This window comes from Octodon degus, unplaced genomic scaffold, assembly GCF_000260255.1.
Source record: "Octodon degus isolate 3935 unplaced genomic scaffold, OctDeg1.0 scaffold00023, whole genome shotgun sequence".
Classification (NCBI taxonomy): Eukaryota; Metazoa; Chordata; class Mammalia; order Rodentia; family Octodontidae; genus Octodon; species Octodon degus.
Window position 1 is genome coordinate 8854441 of NW_004524599.1, and position 26571 is coordinate 8881011.

The following is a 26571-nucleotide window of genomic DNA, read 5'->3' on the forward strand; positions in this document are numbered from 1 at the left end:
GGTCATCGCCAAGCAAGCTGGAATGCTATCTGTCAGGCAAGATGTGGGCAGCAACCACATTCAATCATATTCATTGCTAGCGATGCACATTTGCGACTACCTCAACTTCACTTAACCCATGTCATATCAGTTATTATTTCAACAGGACGTGGCAATGAGGGAGATGTTTAGAATGGAAATGTAGCATGGAACTTGGCTGAACATATTGCATTTTAAAAAATTTTACTTTAATAACTCTTGAATCATCTTTGTGACTATTGGCTTAATTATTTAAATGGTTTTATGATGACATTTTGAACACAAATAAGGTTTGGGAATGCTATCAGCCGTGATTAATGTTCTTTCATCTTAATGAGTTTCATTTAAATTATTTCAAAATAGATGGTACCATGGGTATAATTCCTGGAGTAATCAGAGCTGAGGTGGACAGAGAAGGAAAGGAAAAGGTGCGAGGCAAGAGCAGGTTCCCACAGTTTTTCAGTGATGGAGAATTAATTCCAAGAGTCACATAGTGATAGCTGGATAAATGCATGTATGTTTTTCTAGGTATAAATTTTTAGTTCATGTATTTGAATTTTTATTTTAACCTCAACAAATTAGTTTTGTGAAGGCAACTTAGGCAGAGAAGTAAGAATTTATGCTCAGGCATTTGTTATTACTTCCAAAAGTACTTTTTTTTTTTTTTTAAATATGCCTAAAAGGTTTAAATGCACTTTCTTTCATTGTCCATTTTAGAAGTAAAAGTCTCCATAGATAATCATACATTTATGACAACTTGGATATAATTCAGAATTAAATTTTTTCTCTTCTGAAGCAACTCAGGCTGAATATTAATCCAGTTCTTAGTTACATGACATTTAACCATTTGTTCAAAAAGTGCTCAGCTCTACACTTTCTGCACTGTGCTCTTTTATTCTAGGGGACTCCAAAATGTGAAAATAGGTAGGTTTCTATCACACCAATGAGAAATAAATAAAAAAATATTAAAAATATTCTATAACTCCCTTGTTCAACAAAGCTGCTTTCAGCCCTCCTCAGCCTTGTTTTCATTAGCAGTGAAAGAGGCGTTCTCCATGTAATCTAACATGGAATGCTTGGAGCAGACAGGTGCAAACTGCAAGCTGTTTCGCTTTGGCTGTTATCCTTTAAATCGACAAAGTCATAGGCTGGGAGCCCAAAAAAGATTCCAGCTCAAGCTGCATAAATGAAAGTCTAAACAGGGCCACACCAGCTGGCTTGGAGAATTTGACGTAGTGAATACTAAATATTACCTTTGTGCCACTTGCCAAGGAAAGGGGCTTCCTGTATGCCCCCTGTCTTTTATTACTGATGTGATGTACTTGCAAACTCCTGTTCCGCTTGACAGGGAAGGCCAAGGTGGTCGAGAACAGAAGCCAATGTACCTGTTCCTGTTTGCCATCCCTACGCTCCTCCGAGCGATTCAGGCATGATTAGCTTCCTGGAGTTGGACCAGATTGACAGTATTTCTGTCCACGTCTTTTTATATATTTATTTTTATTTATTTTGGCTGATCCAAGCAAAGCCCCAGAGCAGTAAAACCACAAAGTGATCACCACCACCACCGCCGCCCTCCCGACAAGATGACTCTGCTGAGCTTATCCGCCTAAAGAGGCAGTTGTGCGTATCAGGAACACCTGATTTCACTTCACAGCAGTGGCGTGCCACGCCAGGACGTGTAGGCATCTAAGGTCTGCGTTTCCACACAGGAGGCCTAACGCTGTCGTTCTGCAGTTGCTTCTCCCTGCGCCTTCCCCGGGTGCACTGGAACCGCTGTCTGTGAGCGAGAACTTTAACGTGAGCTCTGTAGGCGCTGACGAGGTCTGAGTATGTGATCTGCCTGAGCGGATAAGAGGAGGCAGACAACTCCAGCCGGCCTTGTTTACAGCTGGGCACAAGAAAACAGCGAGACACAAATGAGGAGTGACGGTTTCATGAAGCACAATCGGTTGATCCCAGATGCAATCTGACTGCCCTGAACTGAGCGATGATCCGTACAGTATGCAGAATTCACTCTCGCGCTGGTCTGTGCCCACCAGCCTTGGAGACACTTCCCCTCGCCCCTCAGCCGCGGCTTTGAGTGCAACCAGAGCTGAAGAGCAGCGCCGTGGGACCTGATTCCTTCTGACAACAATCACATTCTTTTAAAAACTTCATGGGTTTGGGTTGTCACTGGTTATAAATGAGTTTGTTGCTGCCTGTGTTTGCTACTCTCTCGTAGACTTCCTTTCAACTTGAGAGGGTTGGCATCACAAGATATTTGTTGCTTTTAATGAAAAGGAAAACACTGGAAACACTGTTGATTTTTTAAAATTTCAGGCATATATTTTTCCTGTTTAAATCAGAGTACTGCTCTCTTCCACATTATATCATACATTTCATAGGATGAACTTTCTAAAATTCGTTAAAAAGCTGATTGCTCCCAACATAAATACATGTATGAGAGAAATGTATTATCTTTCAGTTGTACAAGATGAATAAGTTTTGGAGATATGAGGCACAGCAGTGTGTTTGTAATTAGCCTATGATGTGTCCACTTAAAAATTTATGAATGTATATCTTGTTATTTGTTCATATGACAATAAAAAAGCTTAAAATATGATATGAGAAACCGCTTCCTTTGATTTGATTTAGAGAGTTACTTGGCCTTATTATATCAACCAAATAGAAACATGATAGCGAAACGCCACAGGGCATGTCCGTAGTAAATCTAGTTCAGATTTCTAGATATTTTGCTTATCTTCAAAACTGAATACACATCAGTGAGAAGCAGGAAGATGCTAGTGAGTAAATTTTGCTTCTTTAATTTAATTTTTGCCATATGATATAGATTATTTAATAAGTTCATGTAAACTTATTAAAACGCTACCATTTACATAAATGCACTAACATAGCTGGTAATAATAAATGAATCGATGTAAAATATGAGTGAAGGATTATGTACTGTGAACCTCAGATAAAATCCCATCAGGAAAGGGAGAATCTACATTGAGAGGGGGGTGGAAGAAAATCCAATTTACACCGCTTGAAGGTGCCCGCATGTAAAGGAGAGGAAAGAGTGTGGTGGAGAGGAGTCAGCCATCGCTCCTGATTTCCTCTTGAGCACGTGTTAGCAGTAAAGAGGTCAGAGAATCCAAGCCGTCGCTTGGTGGTCCTCTCAGAGGACTCCTCCGTGGTGTGTACAACCAGGCTTTGCTCTGTTTGAAAATGTGTGCACTTGCGAAAATATCTTCCAGACCTTTCTAGCATTAGAGAGCAAGTACATAATTTCATTTGAAGTCCTTAGTAAGGAAATGAGGTCTGTTAATAGGCCACATCCATCTATTTAAGAGCGTGTTTAACTCCATCTGAAAGGGCTGAAGTGCCAAAATTACCGAACCATGTCAAGAAAACTAATATCTGCTGTTACCTCAGATGAAGGCTGTGAAGAAAACAATCACACTTCAACCTCTTTCTTAATAAAATGTCGGAACCTTTAGGGCGGATGGGGACTACTTTTTTAAGAGTTAAAGTTTTTAATGAATGTCCTCTTTATCCTTTATATTAAAATTCAGGAATCACCTCAATTTGTGTAAATCTCTCTTACATTTTACATATTAATGCATTAGTATTTAAGCAAGTTTTAGGTTTTAACGAGATCATGAGAGAACTTCTTGGGTGTTATTTATGCTTCCTAAATGGTGTGGTTCTGAGCAATGTACCACTCCACTTCAGCTAGGGATATAACATGGAGTAAGAGAATTTCAGAATTTTTTAGCCATAGGGAAAATAATGATTAAATTTTTCTCTAAAATAAGACTTGCTGTGCCTTTTCTTGAAAGGAGGATCTTGAAATATTAGTTGGTTTTGTTGTTCCTGTAATTTTTACTTGCACATTCAGGTAGATCTTGCATACCTATCTTTTTAAAAATATACCTATCTTTTGAAAGAAAAAGTCAACGAATATTTGTGTACATTTTTCTCAAATTTTATTGATGATGGTATGCAATCATTGTTTAATGCATTGCCCACCAAATATTTAGTTTGTTTCAAGGGAGAGATTTCCAGAAAAATAGGCTCTGTACTTTGGTTGGCAACGTGACATACATGCTAGCCAATTTTTAACTTGTTTTGCTCTTTATACGATTTATAATATTGTGACTTAATTGTTTTATGCTATAAGAAGAATAAAATACTTTCAAAAGAAGTCAGGCTTATTATAAGCATTTTAACTAAAAGCAGACATTTTAGAAATTTCAGACAGGGTTTCAGAATGAACAAGGCATTTTATTATTCTGAATCTAGTCATTAAGAAGGTCATTAAATGAGTTGTTTGACATAGAGCTCTTTTACATATAAACTGTGACTTGCTAATTTCTACAGACTTTATCTTTCTTGATGTTTTGCTCTTTGTTAATGTAAATTTTATAATTCAATTTGAGTCTGGGCATTTCTACTACAGATAGTTTTTTTTTTTTAAAGTAGTCTGACAGTTACCAAGTAGTCATTTGAAACTTGTAAGAGCCTGAGCACTCTAATAATATTTCTGGATATTCATTTTCATTTTTGAACATTTATTATGCATCCCCATATTAATGGGTTTTTCAGTCATGTAATGAGTTCTGCTTTTGCATAGTGTGGCACCTACTGAAAGCTCTGTGAGTTCCACAGAGTATCATTCTCTTGGCATTTCATGTTATTTTATCTATTACTGGAATTTAAGAAGATTGGATCATATATATCTCTGACTGGATTTAAATAAATGATCAGTTCACATACTGGCCTGCAGAAGTTTAAAACAAATACAGACACAGGCAAGGACAGACACGCAAGACACACAAGTTTTCTACAAGATAATTCTGTTTTACCAACAAGAAATGAATTTGCACCACAATGAAGGCACATTGACCAGTGCAAATTTCTTGGTGCAAGTTTTCCAGTGTTCTTAATTTGTTGAGGTTCTTTGTATTAATTAAAAATGATAAAAACAAAGTATTTTAATGTGACCTTCATTTGGCATTTGTATTAACTTTTCTTATCGTATTTTATTTAATTCTTCCACTTCTGATGTTCAATTAGTGTTTGACCCCTTTAGGAGAGATGTAAATTAAATGACATTTCAGTGCCATTCCATATTTAAAATACTGTGTTAGTTGTGGATCATAAATGATGATCTTCATTCTTTAGCTAATTTATTCATTTAACAATTTCCCTCCAGAAGTTTCAGCAGAAGGCTCTGAAGCAGACTGAGCAGAAGAAATCCAAGTCGGCTGAATTTCTGATGGGTGAGCCTTGCTTGATGAGTTATTGCTCATAATTTGTGTAAGGATTAATTAACTAATTACAGACAAATGGCTGTGGGCGAAATTTTGCTCTTGCTTGTCAGGGTGCAATTTGTAATTATTTTAATCATTTATTCTTTTTTTTAAGAGTTAATTTTAACCTAATTCTGTTTTGGTGACATTTGAGGACGATACACATGAGTCTTTCTGCACAAGAATTACTGGGAGGAATTTTCTGCTTGTCAGTGGAATCTCCTTTGCTGTAGTATGCTCTTCTGACCTCCTTGTTTTGCTCCAGTTGAAGAAGATAGAGACGCTACAGAAGGCTTTGGAAATCCAGCTTTCAACATGAGCAACCCAGAACTCTTGGCACATCAGGCTTCAGAAGAGAAAATTATTAGACATGACACACCGGATCGCAACCTTGCAGCTCACCAACAAAACTCCAGGCTGCCAGTCTCTGCAGAGCTGAAAGGTGTACTTCAGTTTTGATTATCTTCCTGCTCAGTGACAGTTGCTGCCCTGCTGATCTAACCTGGGCACCCCGGAACAGGCACTGTGCATTCCATTGCAGGTGTCTGCACAGGCTCCTGGAGAGGCTTTGGCTGGACCTCTGTAGGGAACACTGTAGCATGCGCCTTAGCACTGGGATGCAAGCCCTGAACTCATGTGCGGAGGTGCTGAGCTGGGAGCCACCCTTGCCAAGGCAGGCTCAGCTGGAATGGGCTCAGGCTGTTGGGCTGGTCATACTCTATACTCGGGCTCAGATGGGGGATTCCAGGCTGATGCTGCCACTGTAGGATGCCACTTAGCTAATGCTTGCGTAGATCCCACCCGTACTCTTTGGACTTCGGACCCTCATACTTTCCCCCTTCAGAGGAAGCCTGGTTTTCTCTGTGGGTGTAGACACACTTACAAAGTATAAGAATAAATTCAGAAAGTGTATGTTAGTATTTAGAATTTCTCTGCAGAAATTTGCCTAGAAGAAATAGCTTCCTTGGTTCCTGTGGCCTGGGGATGGCTGTGATAGTTAACTGTGCAGAAGAGACTCCCTGAGCAGGAGATGCATGCCTCAGCCTTCTCTAGAGAGATGTAGCTCTTGTAAGCTCTGCCTTTTTGCTGCCCAGAAGCAAAGATGATTCTACACCAATGAAAGGGGAGTCATGGAAACTTGCTGGCCTGGCTCTTATCTTCATCATTGAATAAGATGAAAGACAACCAAATCTAATGACCAGATAGCTTTTTTTTTTTTTTGAGATGGAACTGTGGGAAGTAATGAAGCGTGAGCCGGTGCAGATGTGCTCCGTGCTGGTCCCACTTAGCAGCCGCACCATGATTTCCACCTGTGCGGCACAGGCGGTTCAGATCCCAGTAGGTTATCACGGTGAGCAGAGCATTGAGTTTGTAATTTTTAATTTCTAAGGCTCAGGGGAAAATTGTACCAGCCTTTGATTTCTACATTCCATGTTGTATCACACTTGCTGTCATCAATAGAGTTATCATGGCTCTTATTTTTGCATTCCTATGTTTGTGCAATGTGGGTTTTCTTATAGGTCTGTGGCCTAGTGGCAGTGACAGGGGTTATCAGTAATAGTGTCAGCTTCCATTCCTGAGTGCTTATTATACATTGATTAAATATTACACAATTTATGTGTAGTAGCTCCTTTAATCCCACACTTCTTTGGAATCCTACATTGGGCTGCAAATTCAGTTAATGTAATAAAGGCCATGCCTGCAGTGGTTAGATACACTCTCATGTCTTTCTATTTCTTTTTGCTGCCTCTTTATCCCTGAGCTATTGTTTTCATCTGTGTGACTTCTGATGACTTGATATTGCTCCCGTGGTCTAAATCCTGGGAACAAGAAAGAAAGCCACATGCGGATAGTTCGATATGCCATTTTCATTCATGTCATTTTGGCTAGAAACTAGTCACAGGCAGTGAGTTTTAAGAGGGGGTGAGATCTGCTGTCCTTACCTGGGAGCCAATTTTCAAATGGAAAGTGGAGGATGTTTGTAATGAAAGTAGAAGAGCACGTGTACTGGGCTCCAGCAGTAGGCGGTATGTTGGAACATTTGATCATTATCCACATTTTGTCAACAAGGGAATCAAACTTGTAGCTGGACTCAGGCAAGGCAAATAGCACAGACTAGGATGAGAGACTTAACCCAAAACTTATTTGACTCTATAGCCTGCCTGTGTTTCTGTGTCTGTGTCCCCTGCCATATGGTTCTGTGGAAGATCCTAGTAGTTAAAGGACCAGGACACTGGGAAGGAGAGTCAACGTAACATCTTCTGCGGTGGTTCGACAAGTTCGGAGTTAAACTCCAGAGCCAAGTCAGACATCCGAGTTTGGGAAACCTATGGATTGGCATAAAGGAAGCTGAAGGCAGGGAGACTGCTCAGGAATAGGCAGAGAGATTGCAATCCCTTGGCAATCACTGACTTTTCAGCCAAGTCGATTCTGAGGCCAAATTTCTGGTATCATCAGTTCAACAGCAGTGCTTAGATTTTTGGTTCTTGTATTATTAATCAGCTTTCTACTACTATGACAGATGCCTGAGATAATCAACTTAAAACGAATAAAGATTTTTTTTTTTGCCTCCTGGTTTCAATTCATGGTTCCCTTGGCCCTGTTCTGGATGGTGGAACAGATGATGTCACAAAGTGAGCACGTGGTGAACTCGGAAACAAAAGCAACAGGAAAGGGCCATGGCCTCAGCACCCCTCTGAGGGCACCCTCCCAATAACCTAGCTTCCTTCCATTACGTTCTGCTTCCTAAAGGTTTCACCCTATGCTGAGAGCCATACAGGCTGATGCAGAAGCCCTTAATGCATGGCCCATTTCAGATCCAAGCTACAGCAGTTCCTCAAAAGGAAATTGTGCTCCTTGTTAATGTAGGGTGTTTTGCAGTGAGACGCTGGGCAGACAGACATGTCCACCGGCCCACTAGGGGATGGAGCAAGCTTTTCTCACCAAGTTAGGTTCAACAGAGGTGGTCAGATTTCCCTAGTTCACATTCTTACTATCTGGAGGCAAAAGAGAACCAGAAACCTTGTGAAAACTTAAGAGATGTAAATTTAAAAGCAAATGTTCAAAGCTGGGGCACTACTTGATAGCTTAGCTATTTAAGTGCAGTGACTGGGGTGTACAGAATAATGATGCTGATGGTACATTTTAGATATTGAGGATATCATAGGGCAGAAGCACATGTTACTGGAGAGTACTAGCTAATAGAAATACAAAAGCCCTTGTGGGCTTTTGTAAGCCCAAAGTAGAGCAGATTGGAGAAAAACAAAGAGAAAGAGTTCTGGATTAAAAAATAAAGGGAATAGTTGGCATCCTTACAAATCCAACTGAACACGGGAACCAGAAAAGGTTATAGCATCTCCACCGTGGTGCACAGCTAATTGTGAGAAATATTTATTTGATTGACCTTTAGAGCCCTGCCCACTTCCATGGAGAGCCTGAGAGCGTTGTGTTACAAATGAGATGTGCAGCTTTACATCCTGTGAACAGGAAAGGATTTTCTATATTTTTAATTTTTAAAATATTTTTATTCATTTTCATGAGAAAAAAGATAAAATAATAATGATTTAGTTTCAAAACAGGTTAGCAGGACAGTTACAGTAATTAATACATTGCATATTGTTGTCTTTGTAGTAGTTATTCAGCGGATATCAGACATGATATCTTATCTAAACAATATTAGTACAAACCTTTCTGCTCATTGAACTAAGAGAAATTAGCTGTATATCTATTCTAACTATCTTGTATATACATACATATTTTTTCTACAACAAAACATTCCATTATTTATATCCCCCTTTTTTGTTTTGTTTTGTCAGAGATGGATGTTCCAAAGATCTACAAGGTGCTGTAAATGGTTCCAGGGTAAATCTTGAGGGGATTTGACTGACCATATCAGATAGCAAAAGTTCCGTTTTTAGTGATATAGGTCTTACTTTAACTTGGTCTTTTTTTTTTTTTAAAGTTCATGATTTTATTTCTTTTTATTTTTTTGGTGGAACCGGGGATTGAACTCAGGCCCTTGCACTTACCAGGGAAGTGCTTATTCCACTGAGCCATCTCCCCAGCCCCTTTAACTTGGTCTTAACCATCTAGCACAAAAGTGTAACCATGAGGTATAAAAAGTAAAGCTAGGGCCAGCCAGATAGCTCAGCAGACTAAAGTGCCTGCTTAGTCAGAGCACAGCAATGGGCTTTGATCCCAAGCATGCCATACTGGCCCCGCCCCGGGGTGCACTGAGAGAGTGACTGAGACTGGGCGTGGTGGTGCACGCTTGTAATCCCAGCACTTGGGAGGCTGAAAAGAGGAGAATCACTATGAGTCCAATCTACATAGTGAGACCCTGTACACCCTGTAGACCCTGTCCTAAATTCATAAAAAAGTAAAGCTATATTAATATGCTGAGCTGTAAAAGGCTCAAGTCAATAACTTCAGACAATTGCCAGTTGTGCTGATAACTCACTACTATTACGGACTATTGAAATATATCAGGTTATTTTGCTGAATTCAAGTACCTACACTCTTTGGACTGGCATCAAGCATGACAAGGTCATTTACATTCTTCTCCAAATATAGCTTTTCTAAGAAAGAATCTTTTAAAACCTGAGAATTTAGAAAATTGCTATGTATTATAGAGCACAATGTTTTTTGTTAATATAGCTTAAAATGATGCATAGTATCTGGAAATATGCTTACTTAGGCAAATTAGATCATTACATATTTTTCCATGGAACATTTCCAGTTAACACAAATCTTGTTCTTATAAATAGATATCATATATTTCTCCATTAAGATGCTTTTTAAAGAAATGCATTGCAAATAATGGAACAGTTCCAATGCTATTCCAAGTTATCTCAAGGAAAGGTAAAATTATTAAATAGCAACTCAATTTGTGTAGAAAAAAAATTCTAGAAGAGGGGCTTTTTAAAAGTAACTTGTAGACGAAAAGATTTCAAATTTATGATGGCTTGAGTTCCTTAGCAGAGTAGGAAAATAGTCTAAGCACATACAAACCTTTAGAAATAGGCAAGGTGGGCAGCTATGGAGTTGAGCTTGTGACAGTCCAGTTTGGAAGGTGTGCCTCTCCTGGGTCCACCTGTGCTCTCTTATGAGGGCTTTCTGGGAAGCTCACTTCTCTGGGCATCCTCAGAGCAAAGGACAATGTGTGGTGGAGCTGACACTGCGAGGTGGTACCACTCACTTTTCCATGATGTGAACAGAGAGCAGGAGAACAAGAGGAAACAGAGCTTTCAAGGCTTCCTGCAGCTGCTCAGCTTTTGCATTTCTTACTTCTCAGGAAAGCCTGGCAGGCTGGCTTCATGCTCTTTTCTCCAGTTCCTATTGGCCTTTCATTTGCAGGCTATTAGCACAAAGCATTAAACCATCGACTGTAGGAAACCCCCAGAGGAATATACATGCCTGCCGTTTGGGTGCACATTTTCAGTTCCAGTCTGTGCAGAACCTGTGCTTCGTGCATGCAGGTCCTGCTTTCAGGACTGCAGTTTCTCATTGCTTGTGGTGCTTGGCGCAGTGATAAGTGCTTCCCTTTCTTAGAAAGGGAAGCTCAGAGTTACAGCAGGTGAAAAGGGATGGGGTGCAGAAGCCATAGCTGCTTAGAGTTATAAAGGGGGGAATTGGCTTAAGTTCCTAACCTAACAGGCCTTAGGGCTGAGTAGGCAGAACGAGCACATGTAATCTTATGAATATATGACACGGTGACACTTAAAAGACAGTTCATGCATGAGTTCTAAATGGCACTAAAAGGAAATCTGGGACGAATGTGCAAAGGGACCATGAAAAGAAATTAAATAAGAAGGAATAGAAATAACTGTGGAAGTGTATGTGACAGTTAGGTGAAAAGTGATATACCTGCATATGGCTGGACTGCACTGGTAAGTGAAATAAATCAGACCCACGCGTGCAAGCACAGTGCTGTCTCCCTTGTGTGAGAACCTGAGAGAGCAAGGAAAATCTGACAGGTCCAATAGGTCCCGGAAACGGAAAGAACCTGTTCAGTGGGAAAGAAAAGCTGGGATGAGGACGAGGACAAAAGGAAGAGGAGAAACGTTATATTTATGTATGTTTGAAGGATGGTTTGGATAGTTGTACTGCTGACTATGCTGGTGTACTGAAAAGAGCCATTAACTCTGAAAATTTTACGTTTTCATTCTTAGTTTTTCTCTTTAATTTCTTATAACTTTTAAAAACCAATTTTGCAAGTTTATATTTGGTAACCTAAGCAACTAATTTGAAGATAACATTGTGTAATACAACTACTGCTGAATTCCTACTGGTCTGTTTAAGGAAATTTTATATCACTTCTGATGTTTTTATTTTATTTTATGGTACCAGGGATTGAACTCAGGACCTTGTGCTTGCCAGGCAGGCAGTTATTCTACTGAGCAATTTCCCCAGTCCTATTTTTATTTATTTTTATCTTTTTGTGTTCTTTAAAAAATTCAACTTTGACTGAGGCTAAGAATGATAGAAGATGGAAAAGAAACAAAATCAGTTTTGTGACTTATTATTTAAATGAGCCTAGGTGTAGTTATCAATGAAAGCTGATTGGGTGCTGGAGAGTGATGTCACACTCCCTTCTGCGACTGCAGATGACAGTGGCTTCTGCGCTCCCTAGATGGTCATCATCCGGTCAGCATCTCCATGTGACACTGACTGGTTGTTAGGAGTCCCGTGTGGGCACGAATCACTTAGAATTTCTTAGAGGTGAGCAGCGGAAATGATACAAAAAATTTACACAAAAGTTCTGTGACCTCAGAAATTCGATTGTGACAATGGCAGAAACCATGGCCCCTGCAGTGCAGAAAGTCAGACAAACAGTTACGGTGGCCTGCAGGAGCCCCTTGGTCCTGGCGCATGGCTGCGGGTGTGATGTGTGGTCTCCAGGTTCCTGCTCCTTTTACCTCCTTGCTTAGAATTCAGAGTCCCAGGGAAGACCACTTGGGCGCGCGTGCTCAGGCGACCACCTGCATCGTGGCATTACTACAGGGTGTGAGAAAGAGATCGGAGGCAGATCTCTAGTTACTAGTCTCTCTCGACTACCTACCATAGATTAGGAAACTATGCCTGCTTAAGCAAAGGCAGTCAGGCTCAGGATGCTGTGGTTCCATCCCTAGATCCTCATGCCTTACCAGACCTGCCCTTAAGGAATCCTGAGCCAGAAAAAAAAATCCTTTGAACTTTTTGGGGCTGGGGAGATAGCTCAGTAGAATAAGCGCTTGCCAGGCAAGTGCAAGGGCCTGAGTTCAATCCCCAATTCCACCAACAAAACAGAAACAAAATGAAACAAAACAAAAAAAAATGAAACAAAAAAAGCAAAAAACATAACAAAGGAAATTGTGATGCTATTAGTGACAGGAAAGGGATTCAAGAAAAAAAAGTCAAATAAATCAAATAAAAATCTGGTCAATGTACCCGCTGGGTGATACGTCTTGGGTTGCTTACTGCGCATATCCATTCTGAGTGTAAGTACAACTTAAATGAAAATGGGAGCGGCATGTGCATGACCAGTTGATCATAAAATAAGTTATGTGATACTTTTACTCAGAATTATGTGTAACAGTATAGTTTCTTTATAAATCTATTTCCTTCTCATTCACTGAAGAGAATGATTACTGAATATTTTCTGCTTTCTAGGCACTAAACCAGGTATGAGAAATACAGACACAAACAAAACAGACACAGAGGATCTCTGTTCATGAAAAGTATTTCAACAGCAGTCCCACTGAGGGCAGCTGGAAAATTAAAATAATTATTTCAGATTGATCTGGCATCTCAGAAAACCAATATTTTGTTATACACAATGTTTACAACTAGTTAAAAATAGTATCTCTTGGAATGAGTAAATATGTGTAGAATTATTGGAAAAATAGGAGAGAAGTGTGTGTGTGTGTGTGTGTGTGTGTGTGTGTGTACCATACTACAGGATTAGTCTCCCTAATTTGACAATGGAAGTTGTGAGGCGTTCCAATTGCTGAAGCTATTCATGCCCTAATATATGATGCCGTAACTGGAAAATTCCACACCTAACTTCAAGTGATGGGTTCCAGTGAAGCAGAGGCCCAATAGAAACAGTGCATGAAATCCCTTTCAGGCTGTGTGTACAAGGTGCATGCAAAACATACACAAGTTCTTTGTTTATATTTGGATTCCATCTCCAGGATATCGCACCAAGGATAAGCAAGTAAATCCAAAATCTGAAAAAAATCCAAAGTCTGAAACACTCTTGTACCTATATATTTTGGATAAGTAGATAATGAGTGGAATTCTAGGTCACTTAAACTAAGCTATGTACAGTCAGTGACTAGACACATGTGAGGGAGGATTTGTGGATTAAAGTGGCTAAGAATGTAGGTTTTTCAGCGAAAAACTGGGAAAGAAATGTGGATCTTCTGAAATACCAGTGATGCGGTCAGTTCCTCAGCAGGGCAATAGAAAATATCTTTTTTTTTTTTTTTTAAAGAAAACTCAATTTCTTTAAAGTATTGGGTGAAATTGTCAAGAACACATCAGGGTAGAAGAGTAAGATGTTGCAAAAATCGTATAGTAAACTTAAACTCCCCTAGGCTCTCTTTTGTAACCACTGAACTCTTCACTGTGCTGCATTTCCCTTTCAAGGAAGGCTGTGAGACCTGCTGGGACTGGATGACTAGGGAAAGAGGCCCAGGGAAGCTTGACCACGCATCAATACCTCCATGCCAGAACAGAAAGACTTCTTGACTACTGTTCAGAGTTTATCATTTGTATTGTTCTGTGATCTAACCCTTGGGCATTGATTCCCGGGCTTTAGGGAGAGGGCCTTGGACTGGGGTCTCTTGCAGTTGTTGGGTCCTCAGCATTCTCCCCATCAATCTGAGGTGCACAGAGGAAAGGACACGGCGGGGTAGGAGATGGTGAGTGTGTGCCTCCCTTGGCTCAGCAGAAATGGCCCTGCAGAATCAGTGCGGGACGCTACTCCGTCCTTCCAGGAGCCCAAGCAGCACCTCTGGGCTTGATGGTAGTTTCTGTGTGGCTCTGTGGAAGAGAGGAGCCACGAGGGGTCTCACAGTGGGTGTGTAGTTGCCTGTGACTTGAAGAGGGTCACTGTGAGCATCGAAACCTCGCTAGTGGCAGCCAAGCAGAAGGCTGAGAGGACAGCGGCAGGCAGGCGATTGCAGAAAGCTGAGAGCGAGCTCGAACAGAGGTGCGGAGGACACTTCCCGAAGACATGGAGCACGGCTTGAACGAGACAAGGCCCGTAATGACTGCCAGTGAGTGAGAGGACTCCAGGTTAGGCTAGGAATTGTGGCCCAAAATTTGTCTTCATGCTGCTGTGGCCATTAGAAGTGCATATGTTCAAATATTTGTGATAAAAATAGCAGACAAGCCCTTGTGCTAAGTGAGTATTTGAAATCATCTGAGAAAATATTTGAAAAGAGCTGTTTTTCCCCATTGTACCCATAGTCTGGATTATTTTTAAAGCGATATTGTATAAAACTGTTTACATCGTTCTCATTTATAGTTATTTTTCCCTTAAGATGGAAAACAGATGTTAGCTAAAATTTATATAACATTTAAAAATACTTTTTGCTTCAGGACATTTCAACAATTATTAAGAAAAAGAACATATATAAGAAAATCATTTGTTTTAAGTTTATTGAACTGACCTGGATTTGCGTCTTTAGATACCATTTGGCTCCTAAATGATTTTGATCCCTTTCATTGATTTGGAGGGCTAAAAATAAACACTTAGGAAAGCATTCTTACTACTGAAATGTAGAAATTGCTATTAGGGTATAGATTACATAGTGTATACATGACAAGTAGATATTAATGTGTAAAGTATTTGGCCACTTTATACAAATAATTTTATTTCCTTTTAAAGTTTTTAAAGGAACAATAGAGTTCTAGAATAATGTCCGGTTGGAAAAAGGAATATTTTAATCAAATGCTTGAGTTAGCGGACTGTCTGAAGAAAAACACACAGGCCTGTTGTACGTAGTTGTTCAAAGAAAGAATGTATGAGAATCAGTGTAATATTCAAGATTATTGCATCATTTGTACACTTTAATCACTGGGCTTATATGCCAGAACAATTTGTGTATGTTTAGAATAGAATTAAGAGTTCAAGAATCTATTCTATGGTAAGAAGGATGATTAAGAATTTTAGAATCATGGCTACAGGGCCCAGAGAGAGGGTAGCGGTGACTTCCACGACCCACACCCAGCTATGCCATGAGAAAACTGAGAGGAAAACTTCACTTTCAGAAATGGGAACGATGCACTTGTGAGAGTCTCAGCAGCTGGATAAGATACTGCATCGTTTACCTGCTTTCTGTGGGCAACTTCTATGGGATGACTTTGCTGTAAGAATGAGGAGCTTCACTAAGTCAATGAAATTTCATATTAATTGTAGTCTTTATTAGGTCACCATTTTAACTTGGAGTTTGATAGCTACATTTTTTTACTTTTATTTTTCTGTATTTTAGGGAAGGGTCTACGGGGTGTTCAGGGTCTCACTATTAGATCAGACTCATAGTGATCTGCCTGTTTACAGCCTCCGAAGAGCTGGGATCACAGGCGTGCACCCGCACACCCCGTCACAATCACCATCTCGGGGGCGGGGGGGTGGTGAGGCAGGGCCGGCACGGCAGACCCCGGGATCAAAAACACCCCTCCCCACCCAGAGACCCTGTACCTGCTTGCAGGCGCTTTAGTCCACTGAGCTAATTGGTTGGCCCACATTTTCATTGTTAGAAAAAAAATTATTAGAAAAAAATTTCATGACTTCGGTATTTTATGCTTTTAGTTCAAATTAGCCACTCTTTATTTAAATGATTACATTTATAGTTGCTTTTGATATTTTCTTTTTTTCTTAAAAACAATTTAACAGAAAATAGATTTTTTAAACATTCATCACATTAACTGACCAAAACCTATCAAAAAAAAAAAAAAAAAAAAAAAGAGGGTCTTGAATGCTTTGCTTTTTGAGAAAGAAGTTTGCCCACAGAAATTTATACTGAAAAAAACTTCTTTCTCCAGAATAGAATGCATCATCAAAAAAATCTAGCAACAACAAATGCTGCACGGATATGGAAGAAGAGACACTTTAGCACATTGCTAGTGGGAATGCAGACTAGTAAAGGGATGTGGAAATCAGCATAGGGGTTCTGCAAAAAGCTAAAAGCAGAAATTGCCTTCTGCCCACCTGTCTTCCCACCTGGGCGTCCTCCCCAAAGAGTTACGATCATTCATATTCATGTTCCTGGCAGCACAGTTTATAATAGCTGGATCTTGGAAACAGCATGTATGTCCGTGAACCGATGAATGGGTACAGAAAACGGGGTACGTGTAGAGGGGAGTGCTACCCTGCCAGGAAGACAAACATGATGCATTTGTGGCTAAATGGATGCAACTTGTGGATGGAACATCGAGTGAAAGGAGTTAGACGCACAAGCTCAAGTGTTACTTTCTTTTATATGAGAAAAAATACATATACAGGATATATATACATATATATATATATTATATAAATAGGAGATATAGAGAAATTAAATTACTTACCCAAATTATGTATTTCTTTGTTTTTAAATTAATTTTATTGAGAATCGAATAGCAATGAGACAGTTTCAAATGGATTAGTAGGACAGTTTCAATAATTAATACATTGCATATTGTTGTCTTCATAGTGGTTGTTCATGGTACAAGATGCAGACATGATATCCTGCCCAAACACTCTTAGTACAAATCTTTCTTCTCATTGAATTAAGAGAAAGTAGCTGTAGATCTATCCTATTTTGTATATACAGAAACAAAATGGTCCTTCATTTGTATCCTCTTTTTTTGTTTAGTTTTGTCAGAGATGGGTATTCCATTGCCGTTTAAATATTGTAGGTGTGTGAATTCAACAAAATAATCCAATATAGTCCAGTAGTTCGTAATAGTAGTGGGTTATCTGTAGGACTGGCAATGTCAGAAGTTGTTGACTTGAGCCTTTTACAGTTCAGCATATTAATATAGTTTTACTTTTTATACCTCATTTTTATACTTTTCTGCTGGATGGTTAAGATCATCTTTGTTTTATATTAATTAATTACTTTTTTTGTTTTGATTTTGCTGTACTGGGGATTGAAGTCTGAACCTTGTGCTTGCCAGTCAGGTACTTATGCCACTGAGCTATATCCCAGTCCCTATTATTTTATTTTAACAATATAAATATAGTGCTAATATGTTTCATTTATACAAAATGTTTGTCTTAGCTAAAAAGAATTTTTGCGTTTCTACTTGTTTAGTTTTTGTAAGAATCTTTTCAGCTTATGTCTCGTGTTGAGGAAGTATTTGAAAGACAATGACATAGTGGAATTACTATCATTATTCAGTTAAAAACATTTTTTTTATGAAATAAAAAGAATATTTGCCCATAGTTACCAGATTTGTTAGAGGTAGGTTACTAATTTTGCCTATACAAATTCTAGTAATGTACTGTATTAATTGCTTTCACGCTGAAGTGCAGTTCAGTGCGCTAAAAGTTACTTGAATGAAAAGCTTAAGTGTAGGGTATAAATGCAGCCCTAGATCCACGGAGAGCCCCTACTTGCCAAATGAATGAAGGTGTAATCTGATGTGTCGGGGAGGGATTAATAGCTAACCTCAGGTCCTTCATCATTTGAAAGACAACCCCCCACACTGCACAGAAACTTCTGTATGGTACAGTGTCGCCAGGCTGCTAATGAGAAAGAAACCAATTTTGATAGGACTTTTAGAGGTCTGGAATAGGAGGGAATAGACCAATGTACTTGTATTTAGCCTTTGAATTAGAGCAATTACTTATGGACTAGAAGCATGTTCCTGCTTACAAGTTGGGAACTTTGGGATGTTCTCCCTTCCACTCATGGAGGATTTAGGTCCAGCAGAGCACAAACCTCATTCATGCCTTGGGGGACTGCACAGTAATGCCCTGCAGCAATTACACACTCAACAGCACTCCAGTGGTTTGCAAGTTAGAGTGCTTAGCAATTTACCATGAGGGAGGGCCTTAGGGGAAAAAAGAATATGGCTCAATTAATTAGGACTTGTTAGCAAACTCCAACTATTACCGTATTTAGATTTTCAAGCCACTGATATATCAAATACCCACAAGATTTGGAAAGGAAGTAAGAAAAGGCAGTTGAGAAAGCTAATTTATCCAACATGGCACTAGTTTTTGAGTGCTGTTAGCTGAAGATCAACTTTCATAAACTGGCTTTTCTAAAATGAAAAAATGCAAAATGGAGTTGAATTTTTCGATCTTTGACTTGCTGCTTTTAACTCTTTTGATTCATTTATTTTGGGGTAAGACTGATAATCTTGGTGTTCACATATAGATTCATATGAAAGTTTAATATTAATGAATCAAATATTGAAGGTTAACTGGAGCTATGGGTTTTGCATTTCTATTTGTTCATTGTATGTTTGAATCAGCTGTTTTTTGAAGGTTTTATTTTTTTGGAATGTGGATCGAACTCGTGACCTTGCGCTTGCCAGGTAGACACTTAGTTCATCTATCTCCCCAGCTCAAAGCAGCTGTTACTGGTATTTAGAAAAGTCAATGATTCTTCATAATTACCTAGTGACTTATCAAGATATTACTCAAATAATATCTTCTTGTTAAAAGTTTTTCAGTCAGATTATTGTTTCATGATGTGGAATCAGATTATCCTCACATAACGATTAGTTTTTTCAAAAACTTCAGGTCCCATTTCCTCCTTTTTTATGTTAAAGGAAAACCAGATTTCCACAGTTATACTCTATATATTTATAAAAGCTGTCTAGCCCATGGTCATACGCAAACTTTGCAGTAGCTTTTTCAAAGTGGGAAAAATATTATGCTTTTCTAAAGTCTTTAAAATTTGGAGGGATCACATTCAGTTTTAGTTTTCTAGACTTCATTCCTTTAAAAAAAATTAGGAGGATGCTTTATTTTGTAATATGTTACTGCACAGCTGTATTTGTAGAATATAAATTACCGAATTAATTATTTAGTTCATACACCACGCTATGTGTTCACTTAATGTATAGTATATTTTAGAAAATATGATCCTCGCTGATAAAAATTGGAGATGGAGGAAGCGGGTTTACAGGAGTAGGATAAGAACGGGAGCAGGGGCTGCATTTAGCTTTTTTACCTCTTCAGCTCATGTAGCTGATTTGAAAGGAAGTGATTGCCTCGTTGAGCCAGGACACTTCAGTGATTTGCACTAACCTTCCCCTGGTGGGCAATTGCATTCCCACTCTTCCAGCCCCCAAGGAGCTGTGTGGGTGCACACTGGAGGGTTCCTGACCAAAGTTCATGTGTGGTGTAATTTAAGTAAAAGCCCTGATCATGTTCTATGCTGCTCTGAGTTAAACGATAGGAAAACCTGATATGTGTGGAAGGACAGGAAGCAAGTGTGTTTTTCTCCCTTGGTTCAGAAAAAAATAGCCTGAGGAATGTATTAGGCAATACTCATTCTAAACCCTGCAAGGATAATGGCTGGAAGTTGAAAGCAAATTAGAGTGTGAAGAGTACGGACAAGAGCAATCCGCTGATGTATTAGTTTATGTGTCACTTCTGATTGTTTGGTGTAGAACCATATTAGCTATCTGTCTGTCTGTCTATCTATCTATCTATCTATCTATCTATCATCTATCTATCTATCTATTTGCATATGTATATAAGTATATACATATGTGATTGCCATACCATTCTTCTGAATATCACAAGGAGTTAAAACCAGCTGGATTTAAGCCTACTGTATTTGTATTGCTACATGCCCTACTTTGAATTTCTCAGTGGCTCTGATAGTTCTCCCGTGAGATGATTTCGGATATATCCAAAAGCATACTCTGAATGATTATGATACTTTTAAGAATTCATCCTATTAGCAGTCTAGCTTCTGGTAATATACCCCCTATGCTACAACCATCCATTTTTATTAAACTGACATTACTCAGTGAAATCTGAGCAAAGGATGCTAGCTTAAAGATCAACTGAGTCCATTGCCTCCAAATTTTGTAAGGGTCCATCCTCAGTTTTGCTTGTTCTGTCTAAACTATTAGATTCTCAAGGCGAGTTGCACCAATGCATAGGAAATGGGTATGTATGTATTTTAGTCTTTCATGTGAATTCTTATTTGTTCTGTAGAGCGGTGAGTGTAGTTGCAGGTAATTGGCAAAATAGTAAATTAGGAACAATGTACAGTCAACCATACACTGTAGCTCTATTATTATAATGGGCTTGAGAGTGTTAGTGGCTTAATTACAAATGGCATTTTATGGTTGAAGACATATGCGCCTCCTCTTCTTGGGGGCCAGGTGATCCGTAGCTGTAGCATTTCTGCTCATCACTTTTCATCTCATTCACAATGCATATATATCCATTTATTGTGTGCAATTTTCCCCTTAGAAATTCATAAACTATGGGAGAGGAGGGATTTTTGAGTGTTTAAGTGATTGAGCCACAAGATAAGGACCTAAAAATACCGGTTGAATGAGTGAATGGGAAAGACTGCATATTGGCATGAGGTGACTCTATCCAGTATTATAGGAATAATTTGAGCAAAAACATTAAACTCAATTCTGGGGCTAGTGAAGAAGTTGGGATTCCATTATTTCCTTTGCTAAATTATAAATTTAGGAGGTGAGAAAAATGGACAGGGCTGAGGAGATAGCTGGGCAGTCTAAGTGCCTGCTGGCAAATGCAAGGACCTGGGTTCAATCCCCAGTGCTACATGCTGTGCTGGCCCTGGAAACCTGGAAATGCCATGTTGGCCACCAAAACCAGGTGTGGTGATGTATGCCTGTAATCCAGGTTCTGGGGAAGCTGAGACAGGAGGATCATTATGAGTCTAAGCTGCATAGCTAGACCCTGTACCAAATAAATGAATAAATAAATAAATAAGAAAAATGACAGACACCAACTAGCAAAATGTACCACTCTTGATTGGATGCCTTTGTGCTTTTTCTCCTTGGCCAAGTCTTTTCTGTCAAAAATTCTTTTCCCTTGATTCATTTTTTGACCCGGATAATCCTGATCACAAAATTACTATAAATGGTAATTTCTTCATGAAGTATTAGAAGACCTGGCATGTTAGAGTCACTACATTTTTTTTTTTTTTACAGCTTAGTGATAGGAGACAAAGAAAAGAAGTCTGCATGTGCTCAGCACAGGTGTAGTGTTTTGTCCTGCATATTTCTGAGCAGATCTTAGCTGCCTCCCTACACGCCCCGCAGAATTCTGGCCATCACAGCAGTAGGAATCATGGCTGGCTGTGTGGGTCCGATGCTCCTGTTCTCATAGTGGATAGCTCCAGACACAGAAGCGTGGAGCTTTTGTCACTCTATAGTCGAGACTTTATGGTGCTCACTTCTGAGATGGCAGTGAAGTAGAGAGAAGTGGCTGAGAAGGACCCAGAAGGAAAGGAGGGGGGACAGAAAGGAGGAGAGAAATGAAGTGTGCTTCACAGGTGCTGTCTGGCTGCTTATTTTAATCAAGAAAGAGCAGGTAGCTGAGGAAAGCTTTGGATGCCACAGGGGGTCTCCCAGAGGATTTTACATCACTAGTGAAATCCTGTCCTGCTGTGAGCACTGTGTGTCAGGCTGTGTGCTCAGCGTGAAGGCCACATAGTGAACTGAGGGAGGAAGGGCTCGTCCCCGCCAAGCTTGGGTTTCAGAGAATGAGACGGAAAAGGGACAAATAGAGTACACTGTATGCAGCAAAGGAATATATATCATAACAAAAAACCCAGAAAATACATATAAAACATATGAATTTTATGGCTATGTAATAGAACATGGGATATGGAGCTCTTTGAAATGAGCAGGCACCAGGAGAGAGTGCCAAGCAGTGCTTCTTAGTGCTTCTTCGATTCTTTCTGCATTACACGCTGTATGCTGTGTCCTGGAATGGAAAATACAAAATGAATCACTCCAAGAGGGACGCTTACAACTGACATGCAGAGGGGCAGTTTGTATAGAGCACAAGGGTCCCCTCTCCCAGTTGTGTGTGTGAGCGTGGGCCTCTGAAGGGACCCTTAGAAGTTTGGAGGGTGCCCAGTGTACAGACCTTCTTCACATACATCTGGGCAAGACCCCAGGCTTGTGAAGAAGACGGCTTGAGAGACCAAAACCAGTGCCGCTGTCCCTTCAGTGTCTGAGAGAGGTGGGCTCAGAACCTTACACCCCGTCCCAAAATCCACAGGGGCTCAAACCTCTCGTGTGCAGTGAGGTAGCATTTGCATTGCAAAAACACACATCCATCTACGAAGTTTCTATCATCTCTAAATGGCATATGATGCTCAATACAATGGAATGTCTATGTAAGCTCTTGCAGTACTATATTGTTTAGTGAGTAACAATATAGTAACAATAACAAATGTCTGTGCATGTTCAGTCCAGATGCAGTTTTTTTTTTCTTGGGTATTTTAGATCCATGTGTGGTATCCAGAACAAAGACAGCTGACTGTGCACTTCCCTAGACCCCCAGATCAACATAATGTAATTCTGTTTTGCTTTGCAAAGTCTTGATTATCTTGGAATTATTTACTCATTGGTTATTTTGGAAGGCAGATAATTTGAATTAGATATTGAACTGGAAAGCTTCTAGGATATGTGTCCTGTCCAGGACCAGTGCTGAAGAGCAATGTGATAACTAATAGGCTACCATTTTTGCTTTTAGTTGGGTGTATATTTTGCCAGTGTAGGGAAAATGTGCTTAGAGTGCCACAGTGCTTTGTGGTAGAAACAAACACAGTGAAAATGAATGAGGTGGCAGGGCTCTGCCACTGTAGTGCATAAGACATGGATCATATACCCCAAGATTCATATCAGTCTAGTAATTGTTAACAGGTAAAATAACAAGAGTGAATTCCAATTACTTTTTCTTTATTGAGTACTCAAGGTAAAGCAGGGTTTTGGTCCTTATGTTTATGACACTGGTAAATCAGGGACTTACAGCAAAAATGTGCGAATCCAGAAATTGAAATTAAACCTGGGTTTATATCAAGTGTCCTTTACTCTTGGAAAAGGAGCTGCTGTTTGGATTGCTTTTGAACTTAAACAGACTGTGGAGTATCCCAGTGTACCAGTTAGCCCTTGTGTCTAGATGTGCCCCCCAAGCTCCATGCAGTCATTGGTGGGTCTTTGCCAGAGTTGGTTGAATCTAGAGCATGTGACTGATTCATGGTGCAATGTTGGGATTAAGGGTGGGTGATTAATTTGGCATCGTCCTAATCCCAGGATCCTGGATACGATCCATGGACATAAAAAGGCTTGCTCTTTGTTTGATTTGCTGCCTTCTGCCCCTCATGAGTTCTCTTTCCTCTTTGATACTCACTGCCTTGCCACTCTGCCTTGGAGCTTGTATGGGGTGAAACCTCCACAAACCGTGAGCCAAACTTTCCTCCCTGAACTTTAGGTGTTGAGTATTTTGTCTGAGCGTTGAGAAAAATAATGAAGGCAGCCTGATGTGTTTTCACCTTTTGCTGTGAGCTATATGCCTGAAGTTGCTGTTTTCACTCCATGGTGCTTTCTTTCTTTTGCAGTCTTTGAGGCAATTTGAGTTATCGTCAGAATAGGGTACATTTTGCTGAATGCAAATTACTAGCAACAGACATATACATTTCAGTCTGCAGGAAGAATGAAACTAGATTTAGAAAATTGATAGCAGACCCTTTTCTCTATTACAAAGTCAAACCTCATGCTACAGTTTGGATAAAGAGATAAGGATACAATAAATGGGAAATGTGAAGTGAGAAATTCAGGGATGGGGTGTTCAGTTTGCTGATGTGTATTGTATAAAATTTCTGGCTAAATCATTTATACCTTCCCTGCATATTACTTAGGCTGGCATAAAGAAAAGACCAATAAGAAGCCCTCTCTTTTTTTCTCTTTCCCTTCTTTTCTCTTTCCTTCCTTCCTTCCTTCCTTCCTTCCTTCCTTCCTTCCTTCCTTCCTTCCTTCCTTCTGTTTTTCCTCTTTTCATTCTACTATCAACATGACAATTTCACTATTGGTTTTCATCCTGAGGTCACCACTGCAGAATTCTTAAGACAGCCGCATGATGAGATTAATGAAATACACGTCGATAAATAGAACGTGAACTCTACTCATCATCATAATCCAAAACTGTCCATGTCTTGAGTATAGCCTCAAATAGTTTGGCTTAAGTTTTTGTTATTATTTTAAAGTTTGCATTGGATAATTTTCTCATTAATTTTTTAGCAACAGAAAGATAGGGTGAACTTGTTTTTTGAATCACCTTTTCTGACCTTTCGTAAGTTGATAATTACAAAAACGAGAGGCCTGGAAAACTTGTAAAAAGTGTAAGCTTATAAAGTAGCTAAAATGGTCCTTCTGTGCTGGTGTCGATTTCAAAATTAACATTTTGGTTCATGTGCTTCTAATAATCACTGACCCTTACCTCGTGTACTTTCCACAGGAAATGAATACAGCAGAAATTACTTTGACCCACCGATGGATGAGGAAATAAACCCAAGGCAGTGTGGGATGGAGGTCAGCAGCCAGGGTGAGCTAGAATTAAGTATGTAATTTTTGTGTCAGAATATTCTTTTCCATTCATGAAAATGAGGTGACAAAGATCACACGTGCAGTTCCGCTTAGACTTTGCAGCTTACAATTTAAATGGTGAGCTTGAACCAGCAACAACACGATGGGCAGTGAAGGTAATTTTTGATCAAGGACAGCAAGCTGGTGAGGAGGAAGCAGCATCAGTCTGCTTTCATCTGAGGCTGCTGTGTGTGAGAAGTTTGGGCCGTTATAAGACCCATGCCACGCATCTGAGGGGCAGCATTTTGCAAATGCATCTCTGCCCTTCCAATTGAAAATGAGCATTCGTCAGTGAAAAGCATTAAGCACATGAGATTTCCATTCACCGTGACGACTGAATTCTTTCCATTCAGTGTGCAAAACCACCCTCTAACCTTTGAGCCACAGAGGTGCAGAGATGATAAGAATATTCTTTCCTATAATCTTGAATCTAGGTATGGTTGTAAAATTACAATTCAGAATTGCCCCTTAAGTGCATACCTCTGTGCAGATTTTGTAGTTTACAAAGTATTCCGGGGTTTACAGAGGTTATTGATGATAGGATGACACCAGTAAATGTCCTTTATTCACATTCAGAAGATCGTATTCCAGTCCTAGGCACTAGTAATCGAAGCTGCACGTTTTAATAAGAGACTGGGCTCAAGTTCCACAAATAAAGGGGCTCAGATATGGTGTAGAGATTATTTTATGAAGCAGTTCTGAGTAAACTAAACATTTTTAATGAGGTGGCATTCAGGACATTATCGAAGGATACATGTGCAAAATAGGACAAAGATTTAGTGTTAGGAACGGTTTTCACCAGTTGATGAAACACTGAATTTGAAATTGGTAAGTCTCCACCGTTTTCTTTTTGCTTATAAACACTTGAAGGGTGAGAGATGTTCCAGTGACTTCGGGGGAGAGGCATCAACCAAATCAACAGCTGATGCTTGTCTTTAATTTTTTAGAGAGCGCAGTAATGCAGGTGTGGTTGGTAGAATTTCTGTAGTGCATGGACTTTCTAATTTTTGAAAGCTATTTTAATAAGTTGTGTTGGCTGAATAAAAAATGACTGTAACTACAGACAGGCAAGGTTCCTTCAGGCAGGTTTGCAAATTCCTTACCTGAAAATACTGAGGACCAGGCTTGATTCAGGTTCTGTATATATTTTTGAAATTTGAGAATATTGGCATATGCATTAGGATACATCTTGGGAAAAGTTAAGTCAGGCTAAATGTGATATTCTTTTATGTTTTATATGCACCAAATACACATAGCCTGGAGGTAATTTTGTATAATATTTTAAAGAATATTGTACAGTATTTTAAACATTTCCTGTTCATGGTGGGAATTTTCCATTTGCACTATCAGGGTGACAATCCAAAGTTCTAGATTTTGACATACTTAGAATTCTGCATTTTTGGCCAGTCAAATAGCTCAGTGGATGAAAGAGCCTGCAAGCAGGTGCAGGGTCTGGGAGTACTATCCTTAGGCCTGCCGTGCCGGCCCCGCCCCCGGGGCACACTGAGATGGCAATTGAGACTGGGCATGGTGGCGCGCACCTGTAATCCCAGCTGTTGGGAGGCTGTAAACAGGCGGATCACTATGAGTCCGAACTAGTAGTGAGACCCTGAACACCCTGTAGACCCTTCCCTAAAATACAAAATAGAAAGGAAGGAAGGAAGGAAGGAAGGAAGGAAGGAAG

General features: G+C 39.7%; 1 protein-coding gene across 1 annotated transcript in view; it reads left to right on the top strand.

Moving 5' to 3' along the window:
• Window positions 1-389: 389 nt before the first annotated feature.
• The window catches only part of LOC101580438, a 409418-nt gene continuing 383236 nt past the window's right edge, over window positions 390-26571 (top strand). Inside the window, exons 1-5 of the mRNA XM_023712057.1 lie at window positions 390-446; window positions 1367-1481; window positions 5205-5282; window positions 5578-5754; window positions 24760-24846. Of these exons, the coding sequence (XP_023567825.1) occupies window positions 390-446; window positions 1367-1481; window positions 5205-5282; window positions 5578-5754; window positions 24760-24846 (514 nt within the window). The remainder of the gene's footprint in view (window positions 447-1366; window positions 1482-5204; window positions 5283-5577; window positions 5755-24759; window positions 24847-26571) is intronic.